At 46.7% G+C, this 15,410-nt stretch overlaps 1 protein-coding gene across 1 annotated transcript in view; it reads left to right on the top strand.

Annotated features, from left to right (window-relative positions):
* The window catches only part of LOC124596497 (extensin-like), a 75,672-nt gene that overhangs the window by 20,036 nt on the left and 40,226 nt on the right, over nt 1–15,410 (top strand). The window contains exons 2-3 of the mRNA XM_047135694.1: nt 193–313; nt 1,954–2,142. Of these exons, the coding sequence (XP_046991650.1) occupies nt 193–313; nt 1,954–2,142 (310 nt within the window). The remainder of the gene's footprint in view (nt 1–192; nt 314–1,953; nt 2,143–15,410) is intronic.

Raw genomic sequence — 15,410 nt, 5'->3', positions numbered from 1 at the left:
ATACAAGAAATTAAAATGGAAACAAAAAGTGGAAAAATAGGTAAAAACATCTGACTAAACACGGCCACAAATGTCCATAGCTCATTGAGGGGCTACAGCAGGGTCTGGAATTAGTCCTCTGAAAGTGAACTAAATGGATTTTGGTCCACTCAGCTTGTGTCAGTTGCTAACAGGATGCGGCTTAAATTCCAGCACTGCAGCACCTTTGAGAAACAAGTACTTTTATTCACTCTGTGAAGGCAGTACAGAATTCTCTGACCAGTCATTTGCACAGAAGTTGCTGGTGATGACTGCACTGAAGTCATTCCATGTGGTACTGTGTTACAATCATTACTATATGCCTCCTACCAGATTTAAACACATGATAATGAATTTAATAATGGTTACAGAGAGCCAAGGATGCTTGCACAAGGTAGACCAGAGTGGAGAACTGCATCAAACCCCCATTCGGACTGACAATAACAACAACAAGAACAACTGCAGTCCATAAACTGGGTGAGTATGAGCCTAACACCAAGTGGTGCTTACTTTACAAACTGATTTTCTGCTACATCAGTTCCATACTGACTTCCCTCCTACCTCCCTCCCACCCACCCTACCTCCCACCTTTCGCACTGCAGTTCTGCAAGTATGAAATGTCTGAGATGAGTGGCAGTATAGTTACTTCCCACTCACCAAATCTATAACTCTTACTGAAGGGTGCAGTGATGTAAGACAGATTGTGATTTAGTAAGCAAATTGAGTGCACGGTCTTGCTATTGTTAGGTAGCACTGATTGGGACAAATGACCGACAGTCGAGATCAGATGGCCTCTAACAAAGCTGTGTTTAGTCAGGCTGTGGAGGATGCATGGGGAAATTACATGATGCAGTGTCCACAGTTGCATTTTTCCTCCATTACATGAAGGAAGAACAATCTGTGTACAAAGTTCATTGGTGTAGCCCAGGATTCAGACAAGAAATAAACACGTTTTGTCCAACAGAAATTAAATGTCATATTGTTTCTCATTCTACATACAGCATGAGGAAACACATGTACTCCATCAAATAAATGCCCTGTTTTCTTATTTGGTCATGAGAGACTTTCCAATTTGTAATTTGCCTGAGTGTGTGTGTGTGTGTGTGTGTGTGTGTGTGTGTGTGTGTGTGTGTGTGTGTGTGTGTGTGTGGGTGAGAGAGAGAGAGAGAGAGAGAGAGAGAGAGAGAGAGAGAGAGAGAGAGAGAGGTATTTTGCAACATTTTTGGCCGAGTCTGATAGGTGGCAATAGAGTGGGAGAGAGATCAATTAGACATAACAAAAAATAGCCCTAAAAAGGGGCACTCTTGGTTTATTCATTTCATGTATGTAGGCAGAGAGCAAGTAAGGAGAATGTAATACTCAAAATATTAAATTAAAATAAATTTATTTCAGGTACAAGGATAATGCCAACTAGAACTAGCTCAAATTTCCTTCTCTCATCTTTGATGTTTTTCCGTCACCAAGAGATTTTGTGCTGGCTCTCACTGGCAGAACACTGCACAGAAGAACAAGGAAAGGAAGTAAAATGTTCTCAGTCCATAACATTTTATCCAGAATGCCTCATTAATTCTGACTTCAGTCATGCACCCTGGCACTGAATCTGTGAGGCATTGGACCCATTTGTCAGAAGAAACAACCCCACCGAGGCTTCAAAAAAAGCAGTCCAAAAGAGCATCAGCTATAAATGGTGTGTTTCACAGCCAGTTCTCTGTGTGTTCGTGCTACTTACACATAACTTCCATTGTGTTCAAGTGAGCAGTCTCTCACAGCCAGTCCATTACATTAATGTCTATCTTGGACAGCTGCAGTTGAATGAGCAGACCTATACACAAGTGAATATTCCTCCTGTAGCATGAATTCCCCTCCACAATATTGCATTCACACTAAATGCAGCACCACTTTCTTAAAAATGTGGGCATACGGACTGCTACTGAGGCGGGGAAACCGACGCCCCCGGCGGGGAAACCGACGCCCCCGGCGGGGAAACCGACGCCCCCGGCGGGGAAACCGACGCCCCCGGCGGGGAAACCGACGCCCCCGGCGGGGAAACCGACGCCCCCGGCGGGGAAACCGACGCCCCCGGCGGGGAAACCGACGCCCCCGGCGGGGAAACCGACGCCCCCGGCGGGGAAACCGACGCCCCCGGCGGGGAAACCGACAATCGGCTAGTACTACCTGTTGTCACCACTTATTTGCCTTTATGTCTGGACCCTCGCGGCTGCTAAACTACTGTTTGGTCTTGGTAAGACAACTTATCTGTGAAAAAATACATTTTTTCACATTGCATTCAGATGTTGCTCTGTGGCTGCCAGCCAGTGTGACATTTCCTCACTGAGTTCCTGTTTTATAGTGGATCATTGTGCGTGCAGTACAGCTTTCCTTGCCCTCAACTAACTGCATCATTGGAACTGGGAAGTTGGTCACTCACTACAACTGCTTCGTATCTAGGGGAGGGATTAGTTGGCTCTTACAGGCAAGCTATGTGTTATCCTGCTGTGTGCTCAGTGTCTTGAGCCAGGAATTCTGCTGATAGTTTTTTTTTTTTTTTTTTGTGGTTTTAGGGCGCACAACTTCAATGGTCATTAGCGCCCTGACTACTCTAAGAATGCACCGCGAGGCACAAGTTGACCACAACAACTAAAAGGGAAAACACGATAAAAGACAGACTGACAGGCATAGGATTAAAAAACAGCATCATCAAATGTCCTTAGCGAGGTTTGTCAAATTGATAAAACGAAGAACACGAGCAGCTGCTCGTGGGTCATCCGCTAAAATGGCATCGAAAGTATTTGGCAGGTTAAGATCGAGGCGCAGTGTGTTAAGATCTGGACAGGACATTAAAATGTGTCTAACCGTCAGCAAGTGCCCACATGGGCAGAACGGCGCCGGTGCAGCCGTCAGCAGATGGCGATGGATGAACCGGCAGTGTCCAATTCTTAACCGGGCTAAAACGACCTCCTCCCGCCGAGAAGGGCGTGAGGAGGACGTCCAAGCCACGGGAAGAGGTTTTAAGGCCCGAAGCTTGTTGTCGGTAAGTGCAGCCCAATCGGCATGCCACAGCGACACAACGCGCCGACAAATCACCCTGCTAAAATCGGACGAAGGGACACAACAAGAAGCTGTCCGAGGCTGGAGGACCGCAGCCTTGGCCGCGGCATCTGCAGCTTCGTTCCCAGGGATACCGACATGGCCAGGAACCCACATAAAGCTAACTGGAGAACCGACGTCCGCCAGCTGCTGAAGAGAGCGTTGGATCCGGTGTACGAAGGGGTGAACCGGGTACGGATCACTGAGGCTCTGGATGGCGCTCAGGGAATCTGAGCAGATGACATAAGCAGAATGTCGGTGGCGGCAGATGTAAAGAACAGCCTGGTAGAGGGCAAAGAGCTCAGCTGTGAAGACCGAACAATGGCCATGGAGCCGGTATTTGAAACTTTGTGCCTCGACAATAAAGGAACACCCGACCCCGTCATTGGTCTTAGAGCCATCTGTATAAATGAAAGTCATGTCGATGAACTTCGAACAAAGTTCCAAAAAACGGGAGTGGTAGACCGAACTGGGAGTGACCTCTTTTGGGAGCGAGCTGAGGTCAAGGTGAACGCGGACCTGAGCCTGGAGCCAAGGTGGCGTGCGGCTCTCGCCCACTCGAAAGGTTGCAGGGAGGGAAAAAGTAAGGTGTTGAAGGAGGCGACGAAAGCGAACGCCAGGGGGTAGCAGGGCAGAGACATACAACCCGTATTGACGGTCAAGAGAGTCGTCAAAAAAGGAACGATAAGACGGATGGTCGGGCATTGACAGTAGCCGACAGGCATACCGACAAAGCAGTATATCGCGCCGGTAAGTGAGTGGCAATTCGCCAGCGTCAGCATGAAGACTCTCTACGGGACTTGTATAAAATGCTCCGATCGCAAGTCGTAAACCCCGATGTTGTATGGAGTTGAGGCGGCGTAAGATGGATGGCCGTGCAGAGGAGTATACAAAGCTCCCATAATCCAGCTTGGAGCGGACGATCGACCGATATAGACGAAGTAGGACGGTTCGATCCGCTCCCCACGACAGACCACTGAGAACACGGAGGACATTTAAAGAACGGGTACAACGGGCAGCCAAATATGACACATGTGGAGACCAGCTAAGTTTCCTGTCAAATGTAAGGCCTAAAAATTTGGTTGTCTCCACGATTGGGAGAGCAACGGGACCGAGTCTTAAGGACGGTGGGAGAAACTCTTTGTATCGCCAGAAGTTAATACAGACCGTCTTCTCGGCAGAAAAACGGAAGCCATTGGCGACACTCCAGGAGTAAAGACGGTCAAGAGAACGCTGAAGACAGCGCTCCAGGACACGTGTACACTGCGCGCTGCAATAGATGGTAAAATCGTCCACGAAAAGGGAGCCTGATACATCAGCTGGGAGGCAATCCATTATTGGATTGATCGCGATGGCGAAGAGAGCGACGCTCAAAACTGAGCCCTGTGGCACCCCATTCTCCTGGCGAAAGGTGTCAGACAGGACAGAACCCACACGTACCCTGAACTGTCGATCCATTAAAAAGGAACGAATAAAAAGAGGGAGGCGACCGCGAAGGCCCCATGTATGCATGGTGCGGAGGATGCCCGCCTTCCAACAGGTGTCGTAAGCCTTCTCCAAATCAAAGAACACAGCCGCGGTCGGGCGCTTCCGCAAGAAGTTATTCATAATGAAGGTCGACAAGGTAACCAGATGGTCAACAGCAGAGCGGCGCCTACGAAATCCACATTGTACATTGGTAAGTAGGCGTCGAGACTCGAGCAGCCAAACCAATCTAGAGTTAACCATTCGCTCCATCACTTTACAGACACAGCTGGTAAGCGAGATGGGTCGATAACTGGAAGGCAAGTGCTTGTCCTTCCCTGGCTTAGGAATCGGGACAACAATAGACTCGCGCCAGCATGCGGGAACATGTCCCTCAATCCAGATGCGATTGTATGTACGAAGAAGAAAACCTTTACCCGCAGGAGAAAGGTTCTTCAGCATCTGAATATGAATAGAATCTGGCCCTGGAGCAGAGGACCGTGATCGGCCAAGTGCGTTTTCGAGTTCCCGCATGGTGAATGGGGCATTATAACTTTCACAATTCGAGGAGCGGAAGTTAAGTGGCCTAGCCTCCTCTGCCTGTTTGCGGGGGAGGAAGGCAGGGTGGTAATGAGCGGAGCTCGAAACCTCTGCGAAAAAGCGGCCGAAGGCATTGGAGACAGCCTCAGGGGCCACAAGGACGTCATTCGCGACCTTCAAGCCAGAAACTGGTGAGTGGACCTTAGTGCCAGATAGCCGGCGCAGGCTACCCCAGACAACAGAAGAAGGAGTAAAACTGTTGAAGGTGCTTGTGAAAGCAGCCCAGCTGGCTTTCTTGCTTTCTTTGATAATACGACGACACTGAGCACGTAATCGTTTATAATTGATACAATTCGCCACTGTAGGGTGGCGTTTAAAAGTGCGTAAAGCACGTCGACGGGCACGCAAAGCGTCTCTACATGCTGCGGTCCACCAGGGGACCGGTCCGCGACGTGGAGAAGAAGTAGGGTGAGGGATGGAATATTCAGCAGCAGCGAGAATGACTTCCGTGAGGTGTGCGACCTGACGATCGCAGCTTGTAAAGGTTTGATCCTGAAAGGTCGCCCTGGAAGAGAAGAGCCCCCAGTCTGCCTTGGAGATGGTCCAATTAGAGAAGCACGGAGAGGGGGTATGCTGCAGGAGATGGATAACACACGGGAAGTGGTCACTCGAATATGTATCAGAAAGTGCATACCACTCAAACCGGCGTGCAAGTTGGGGAGTACATATAGAGAGGTCTAAATGGGAATAGGTTTCAGATGTGTCCGAAAGAAAAGTAGGGGCGCCAGTATTGAGGCAGACAAGATCGAGCTGGTTGAAAAGGTCTGCTAACAAGGAGCCCCTCGGGCAGGATGCTGGAGAGCCCCAAAGGGGATGGTGGGCATTGAAGTCTCCAGTTAACAAACATGGTGCAGGTAGCTGAGCAATAAGTTGCATCACGTCTGCCCTGGTAACGGCAGATGACGATGGAGTGTAAACGGTACAAAAGGAAAACGTAAAAGTGGGGAGAGTAATGCGGATGGCAACTGCCTGCAGGCCGGTGTGCAACGTGATGGGATCGTAGTAAATATCATCCCGGACCAGCAACATAACCCCTCCATGAGCTAGGATACCTACCACAGGGGGTAGGTCAAAACGCACAGAGGTGTAGTGTGCCAAGGCAATTTGATCTCATGGGCGTAGCTTCGTTTCCTGGAGGGCTACGACGAGCGGACGGTGCAAACGGAGCAGCAACTTCAAGTCCTCTCGGTTGGAGCGAATGCTGCGAATATTCCAGTGAATAAGTGCCATCGTAAGAAAAGGAAGATGAGAGAAGTGGTCACCTCGAAGGCCGCTTAGGGCCTGGCTTCGAGCGAGCACTGCCGCCGCTATCAGTAGGCGGACAGTCATCGTCCATTGGGTCTATAGGGTCATCGGCCATCTCGGGAGGATGGCCGGGAGGGGGAGCTTCCTCCGCCAGTGAACGGCCAGATGTACGGCGACCAGCGGTGCGGCCAGGCGAAACGGATGACGGCCTGGGGCGGCAGCCGCTGGGTGGCGCAAGAGAAGAAATGCGCCGTGGCGGGGAAGGAGAACTGTGCTTCCTATGCGCCTTTTTGGAAGGACGTGTAGTGGAAGTACCGGTCGAAGGCTGTGAGGTCGAGGTACGGAGGAAGTCTGCACGGGATGGTTCCTTCTTGAAGGCCCGTGCATCTGACTTCGGTGTCTTCGTCTTAGCAGAAGCTGAAGAAGGTGCTCGTGTCTGTGGGGTGATGGGAGGAAGAGGAGACGTCGACCGCGCGATCTTAGCACTGGCCGAACGGACGACCGTGGTGCTGAAGGTCAGATCGCATGTCTGGGTTGCTACCTCCCGGGTAGTCCGAGGAGAGGCGAGGACAGTACTGTATTTCCCCGCTGGGAGCAGCGTGGGCTTCCTAGTAGCCAATAGCTTGCGAGCAGCCGAGGTGGACACTTTCTCTTTGACCCGAATTTCCTGGATACAGCGTTCTTCCTTATAGACAGGACAGTCGCGGGAGGATGCTGCATGGTCACCCTGACAGTTCACACAACGAGGAGACGGAGGTGGACAGTCACCCTCATGGGCCTCCCTGCCACAGGTGACACATTTAGCCGCATTGGAACAAGACTGTCGAGTGTGATTGAAACGCTGACACTGGTAGCAGCGCGTAGGTGTCGGGATATAGGGGCGAACAGAAATAACCTCGTAGCCCGCCTTGATGCGCGATGGCAGCTTAACACTATCGAAGGTCAAGAAAATTGTCCGGGTCGGTACAAGGTCATTGTTGACCTTTTTCATGACCCTATGGACAGCCGTCACGCCCTGCTCAGCGAGGAATGATTGAAGCTCCTCGTCAGTCAATCTGTCGAGGGAGCCAGTATAGACCACACCACGAGACGAATTCAAAGTTCGGTGGGCCTCCACCCGGACAGGGAACGTGTACAGGAGGGTGGCCCGAAGCAGTTTTTGTGCCTGAAAGGCATTCTCAGTTTCTAGTAATAAGGTGCCGTTACGCAACCTGGTACAGGATTTGACAGATCCGGCTATGTTATCTACGCCCTTCTGAATAACGAAAGGGTTGGCAGAGGAAAAATCCTTTCCGTCCTCAGTTCGAGAAACTACTAGGAACTGTGGGGCAGGCGGTAGTACTTTTGACACTGTTGGCTGGTCACGTTTCCGTTTGTGGGTCGAAGTCAAAAGCGATGGAGTAGAATCCATTGCGGAGGAATCCCCCATGATTGCCAGCGTCTCCGATGGCGCGCTCCTTCCTTGTGGGGACCCTCTCAGAGGGCACTCCCGCCTTAGGTGAATGTTTACACCTCAGGTCACACCTCCCGAGAAACAGACGGAGGGACCAATCGGCATGGTCAGAAGGTATCAGCTCAGGCAATCACCCCTCCCCGGGCCTGGCCTTTACCAGGGGGTACGCGCGTGCCTTACATGTCTACCCAGGGCGGGGACTTACGCGTTACCCCGTCACCGGCTACGTGTGCGAACGCGTGGGTCGGCCTTCAGGCACGCACAGGGAGGAAGGAAGAAGAGGAAAAAGAAGAGAGAGAGGGAGAAAGAGGACAGACTGTCTCAAACGCCGAGGCGGATACCAGAGAAGGCAAGGAGAAGAAGGCCATGAGAAAGCAAGGGCAAGAAGGCAATAAGAAGGCAAGGAGAAGAAGGCAATGAGAAGGCAAGGAGAAAAAGGCAATGAGAAGGCAAGGAGAAAAAGGCAATGAGAAGGCAAGGAGAAGGCAAGGGAAAGAGTAAGGAAGACAGTGAGGTGGAGAAGAGCAAAGAAAGGAACCAACAAAAGGAAGGAAGAAACGAGAAGTGAAAAAACCAAAAGGACCACGATGATAGGTCGTGGAACCGTCCGTCTCCGGACGCAGGCGCGAACTACCCCCGTGAGGGGGATGGACTCCTTTTAGTCGCCTCTTACGACAGGCAGGAATACCGCGGGCCTATTCTAATCCCCGGACCCGCAGGGGGGTCTGCTGATAGTGCCTCCTTCAACAAAATTCTTTAAAATTCTGTTTACAGTAGGGGTAGACTTCTGACATTCCAAAGATTCATCAATCACACAGGTTGATATTTTATCCAAAGTTCCCAATACTCAGGCAACTTCCACTCCCATAGTCACCCTTGGGGTGAATTTGCATAGCTTTAAAAATGCACGTTACTACCCCTTAATATTTGTCATGTCAACACAGGGTACATAGAAATTCACGACTCTGCCAGATATGTGACAAGCATGGATGGAAAGCCAAATCATCTGCATACTGCAGACGTTTGCTTAACCTTGCACAGCTTACACTGAGGACAGGCCACATATTTGAACAAAATTTCCTTAAACATTTTTGCCATTTATCAGCATGACAAGAGAGAAATCAGCATTGGACTAATATGCCATTTCTGATGACTAACACCTCTGACAATACCTCAGTTACAGTCATCCACTCACAAGCAGCACCACAGGAATATCACAGTCAAGCAAACATTAATGGTTTGAGTTGGAGCCAGGGCATGGGTAACGACTACCAAAGGTGTATTCATTTATTTCTTATGTCTGTTACTTGTAATTAGGGTCTCAGTGATGTTCTAAGGCCTTCCATGACATCTTCCACTGATCTGTGCCCACAACTATTGTTGCTATGATGGTCTAACACAAGACTGCAACTCACCTCGCCATCATCTTCCTTATCTTCCCCTTCTCCCTGTTCCCGTTTTCAAGCACGATATGCAGTACACTAGGACTCCCATACAAGACAAACATTGTGTGATGAAAACCTGAATAGTATTGTAAACCCCGTGAAGAAATTTGATCTCTTTTTGCTGTAGAAATGTTTGTGGAAGCGCACTTCACAATGTTGATATTGTGCTGGACTATACACAAGCACTGTAATGGAAAGTGAAGTTATAGTTTGGCACATGTGACAGATGAGATCTGATGGAATATGATCAAATGTTTTGTTGCAACACTTGGCTTACCTAGGCCTGCAACTGGATGATACTGTGAATCATTAGTTTTACTGTTTCTATTCTTTGCCATGAGGTCTGGTTTGTGTTCAAATAATTATATCAAACTTGGCACCCATTCTACATCTACATCAGTAAAGGCACATAAGTGAGTACTTAAGATGCCAGCATCCGAGTTCAAATGCATCTGGAAGCTTTTAATTGTTGGCATTCTTTTTTCTGGTAGTTCATAATAGATTTAATAGATTATAGTTAATATTCTCTGACAAGTAGCTGACCCAGTAATGTTGATAACTAATTTGATAATGCTGCCTGCCCATTCATTAGAGCTTTAATGGCTGTATGTAGGTGCAAAAGTACATCATTATTTGTTCACACTTTGTCAAAGTACTCTGGGAAATTTTAACCACTGCTTTAAACATTTAAGGATGGTAAGTATTAAGTGTGGTTGTAGTAGTGTGTAACATTTCTTATCATGAACTGTTCAAGGTATCATGTTTCATTCTGTCTTTTAAGAAGAGCTCTTCAAATGTTGCTTTTGTTGTTGGTTATTTTCTCTATCATAAAACATTATAACTTTCATGACTTTAGCTACAGGTAGTTTAATAAATGTATCTGAAACAGAGTGAAGCCCATACACAACAAGAGCAGCTATTTCATTACTCAGACACACAATACCATTATTTGCATAAATGTCAAAAAAAATCTCTCTCTTTCTAGTGAATTTTCAAAAACAATTAAAAAATGGAAATGTGTAGCTTTGAACTCTGCACCTTCAGGTTACTGTGCAATGCTTCTATCATTTCACCATGGAGAATGGATTTGGGAAGAGCAGGTAATTTTGAGGCCTTAACCTTTATTCCAAAACATGCAGAGATATATTTTCAAGCTGCAAAATGAAGAATATGAGTGGCAGTGGAATACAAAAAACTTGTTTGTAAAACTGGTCTTCCATTCTTAGTTGCTTGAATGGTAGACAGTGAGCACTTAGAATCTGAATGCCAATAAATATACTAAGGCTAAGAGTGTGCTTATGTCAGTGATTTGAACCTTCTGAGAGTCAGGTCCATAACCTATGCAGTTAAGTAAGCGATCACTAGCATATGGGGCATACATGAATACTGAGTATCAGACACCTCACATTTACCACACCAATGACACTCATCTCCCCAAGATCAATCCCTGGTCTGGTTTTTACGGCACTATTGCCAAATGGTCTGATCTTTCCTGGCTTTTGTCTAATAAGGCACAATTGTTTGTTTGCTGATGAGTGTACACTGACCCCTACCTCAGCACCTCAATGCCCCAAGCCATCGCAATTTTCAGAAATGAATTTAACAATACCATGGAAGGCACACAGGCACGACAAAAAAAAAAAAAAAAAAAAAAAAAAAAAAAAAAAAAAACTGTAAGAAAGTGAGCTCTCAGTGAACAAGGCCTCTGTTATATATAGATAACATACACTCACATACTCACGCAAATGCAACTCTCACACACGTGATCACACTCTCTGGCAGCTGAAGCCAGGCTGCGAGCAGTTGCACATGAGTAAACAGGCAATCACGTGGGGGTAAGGAGGAGGCTGGGACAAGGTGTGGGAGGTTAACAGGGTAGAGGTGAGCAACAGTAGATTGCTGGAGATGACCTGCAGGAGACAGGACATAATAAGGTTAAAGGCAATAGCAAAGAGGGTCACACTCAAAACAGTACCCTGAGGCACACCAACTTCCTGGTAAAGGTGTCTGACAAGGCAGTACCAACATTCCTTGAAAAATAAATACTTTAAAAATACCTGAAGGACATGGGGCATGTGGCCTCAGAAGTGCCACATGTAGAGAGATCAAGAATACCCATCCTTCAGAAGGTGTTTCAGGCTTTCTGCAAATTTAAAAACACTGGCAGTGTCTGATATATCCACAGAAAACCATTCGCGACACACGTTGACAAAGTGATGAGATGGTCAGCTGCAGGACGGCCTGATCAAAATCTGCACAGTACAGTGGTCAGTGAATTGCCACACTCTAGTCACTATACCAGCCAGGCATGAATTACATGTTTCATCAGTTTGCAAACACAGCTTGTGGGAGAAATGGGGCAGTACCTAGAAGGAAGGTATTTTTCCGTACTGGGCTTGGGTATGGGTATGGGAATGACAGTGTCTTTATGCTGGCATCTGGCAAACGGCGCCCTCTGCCCAGATGCAGTTGTACATAAGAAAGAGCAAGTGCTTGCCCACAAAAGAAAGGTTTAGCAACATCTGAATGCAAACATCGTCCAGCACTGTGTTGGAGGATCGATAGGAAGTGAGAGCAAGTTCTCGCCCCCTCATACTAAAGGCAGCTTGTAGCACTCGATAATCTGCCAAAATAAGGGTACTACCCAAGCCTCCTCCACTTGTTTCTGGTGGAGGAAGGCAGAATGATAGTGGGTGGAGCTTGAAATCTCCGCAGAATAGCAGCCCAATGGATCTTGGTCCTGCAGGGCCCATACAACAGATGAGGTAGTGGAACTGTTAGAAGAACTAGTTAAGGAAATCTAGCTAGATTTTTGCTATCCTGAAGGGTGCAATGACACTGTGCATGCAACTGTTCATAATGAATGCAGTTTGCCATCATAGAATGATGGTTAAAAACATGGAGAACACATCTCTGCATGTGAGTTGAGTCACAACACAGCTCAGTCAATCAAGGCACTGGGACATGGCACAGTAAAGATGAAGGGCGAGAATGGAATATTGTGTGGTGGTAATGATGGCATTTGTAAGATACTCTACCTGGCCATCACAACTGGAGAAATTATGCTACTCAAAGGGTGCCAGGGAACAGTAAATCTCGAGTCATCCCTAGAAAGTTGCCATTTGGGTGTGCATATATGTGGCGTAGGAGTCAGAAAATGGATAGCAAATGGTAAATGGTTGCTCGAGTACGTACTAGAGACAGTGATGAGATGATGGGCAAATTGGGCAGTGCAGGAGATTTCCAGATATGGGTAGGAGTGCATGTAGTATAAAAGGAAGATGGGTACTCCCACGATAAGGCAAATGAGGTTAAGGTGACTGAGAAGTTCAGCCTAGAGGGCACCTCTCTGTCAGGTTCTGGGAGATTTCCAAAGAGAATGGTGTGCATTACAGTCAACGAGCAGCAGAAAGGGGTGAGGGAGTTGGCCAGTAAGCTGGATGAAGAGTGTCCACGACACCGAATGACTGAGGGATGTAAACAGTACATATGGAAAAGTTCAGGAGAGGAATGTAAAACGCGGACAGGAATAGCTTCAAGCTGGGTAGTCAGGGAGAAAGGTTGACTTTGAACGTCCTTCCATATGAGCAGCATGACTCCCCTCTCTCCTCCTACGATATGGAATGCCATCTTTGGAGAGAGGGAGTCAAAGCAGACTGGGAAGAAATACAAAAGCTCAAATCAGTCAGGAGGATGCAATTTTGTTTCCTGCAGGCAGAGAACTAGCAGAGGCTGCGATTCCAAGAGCAGCCGCAAGTCATCTTTTTGGATTGAAGGCCACTAATATTCCATTGGAATAATGTCATGATTAGGAAAGAGGAGGAGGAGGGAAGAAATGGAGAGGTGGCACCTCAGCGGCCATTCCTGTGTTACATTCTTGACTGCATTTACATAAACTTATGGCTCCTCTTTTTTGGTTTCTTAAACATTTTATTTTATCTGACACATTCCCGACCTTTAAGATTTGTGCCACATATTGGTCCTAAACAACAAGATGTATGAAAAAAAAACCACTTACTGGATAAAGGACTGTTTGCCATGGTCATGGGAGCTGGCAAGTAAGTCAATGCAAGATCTGAAAGATCACAAGAATGATCATTAAATTCTGTTTAATATACCAGAGACCTATATTAATGTTACTGAAAGCAAATCCCTAACGACAAAAGTAACTAAACAGTTACTTTGAAATCACACTGCACAATTTGTGATGCATGTGCTTAAGTACACTAAGGTAGTTTTATTGAATTACTAATCAACACGTGTCAAACATAACAAACACTATGACAAGTATACCTCTCAAAGTAGTTTACTTGGTAGTTATTTCACAAGCAGGAAAGTATTTTCAGAAGAGTTTAGGAAGTTGGATAGGCCATGAATGTATGAAGGAGAATGAGTCTGATATCATTCTAGAAAGGTACTTTGAAATGTGTTTGCAATTGCGAGTACCTGTCATTTGTGTTTGTGATATTTGCTCAAAAATGGAGAAATCTCAGTTCCCAACTGCAATCAGTAAGCATTTTAGACAACAGTAAGTGATAAGTGTCGATTTTAAGGAATATTTATTGTCATGTTTAATGAGTATCAACTATGGTGTAACACATCGCTTTGGTAAAGGTGTACATCTCACAATGCCTATAGTACCGATGAACAATGGTCACCACCACAAAGTGATTATTTTTTTTTTTTAATTCAAATGATGGCTTTAAACTTTTATACCCTTCTCTGTTGTGCATAATGTGGTGTCACCACCAGACACCACACTTGCTAGGTGGTAGCCTTTAAATCGGCCGCGGTCCGGTAGTATACATCGGACCCGCGTGTCGCCACTATCAGTGATTGCAGACCGAGCGCCACCACACGGCAGGTCTAGAGAGACTTCCTAGCACTCGCCCCAGCTGTACAACCGTCTTTGTAGTGATGGTTCACTGACAAAATACGCTCTCATTTGCCGAGACGATAGTTTAGCATAGCCTTCAGCTACCTCATTTGCTACGACCTAGCAAGGGGCCCATATCAGTTACTATTGATATTGTGAATCATGTACCATCAAGACAGACGTTCATCATTAATGGATTAAAGTTAAGTATTCCACCAGCTAAGTCAGTTTTTCTAAATTCTAATTTCCTTGTCCTGTTCCAGACCTCACGTCAACCTGCGTGAGTTAAAACGCATGCATTTTGGCCTCCTCTAGTAACACCTGCCAACCACAACACACAAAATCTAGTGGAGATTGATGCAGCATATCTGGAGGGTGGGATAACGATAATTAGTTTATCGTTCTTCACAGTTCATGATGATTTCAGTGTTTTATTCTATCATGATGATGATGATACCTGGTTAGGGGGCACTCAATGGCGTGGTTATCAGCATCCACACAAATCCCCAAATTTTACATGGTCCAGCCATGCCACTTTCACAAATGATGATGGCAACACAAACAACCAGTCCATGGGTTTATTCCTTGCCGTCTCATTCTTGTTCAGCAATGTGCCTTCCCCCTAGAACTGTCAGCATCATGACAACTGCCATTACATCAGGAGAACGAAGATGAAGTCGAGCTGTCAGTAAGATTCTGTACACTAACCAATGACATATGACTTGACATTAATAATTAAAGAGAGTTACTTGTTTTAAATTAAGAGCCAGTATATGAGTGGTCTTTGAGATATTTTTTGGTTCATTTAGCAAGTAATTTAGACTTGAGATAGCATTTCAGTTAACAGTGCTAAAGAAGTTGCAAAGTTTGTGATGTCAGGAAACAGACTGCCATGGGAGATGCAATGAGACTGAAATGGAGATGAATAGGATATTAATAAAGGAGTTTATTTGATTAAGCAAGTTGGTAGTGTGCAGAGTAGCTCAGAATAGGAGGAAGTATTTTAACGGTTCAAAGCCCTGAGCTGATGAAATATGTCCTCACCCTGGGAGGAGGACAGGAAGCAGTGTGGGGTTCATTACATGCCACAGAACCAAACTTTATATGCTACTGGTGAAAATCACACTTGCTCTGCCAGTCTCATACGTGCATCCACTACTTTCACTCACCTGAGCGATGGGACGCGTGCCTTCCTCCTTAGCAGGGCCTGATTGACAAAAAA

This window comes from Schistocerca americana, chromosome 1, assembly GCF_021461395.2.
Source record: "Schistocerca americana isolate TAMUIC-IGC-003095 chromosome 1, iqSchAmer2.1, whole genome shotgun sequence".
Lineage (NCBI taxonomy): Eukaryota > Metazoa > Arthropoda > Insecta > Orthoptera > Acrididae > Schistocerca > Schistocerca americana.
The sequence above is the reverse complement of the archived record's forward strand: the minus strand, read 5'-3'. Positions and strand labels throughout refer to the sequence as shown.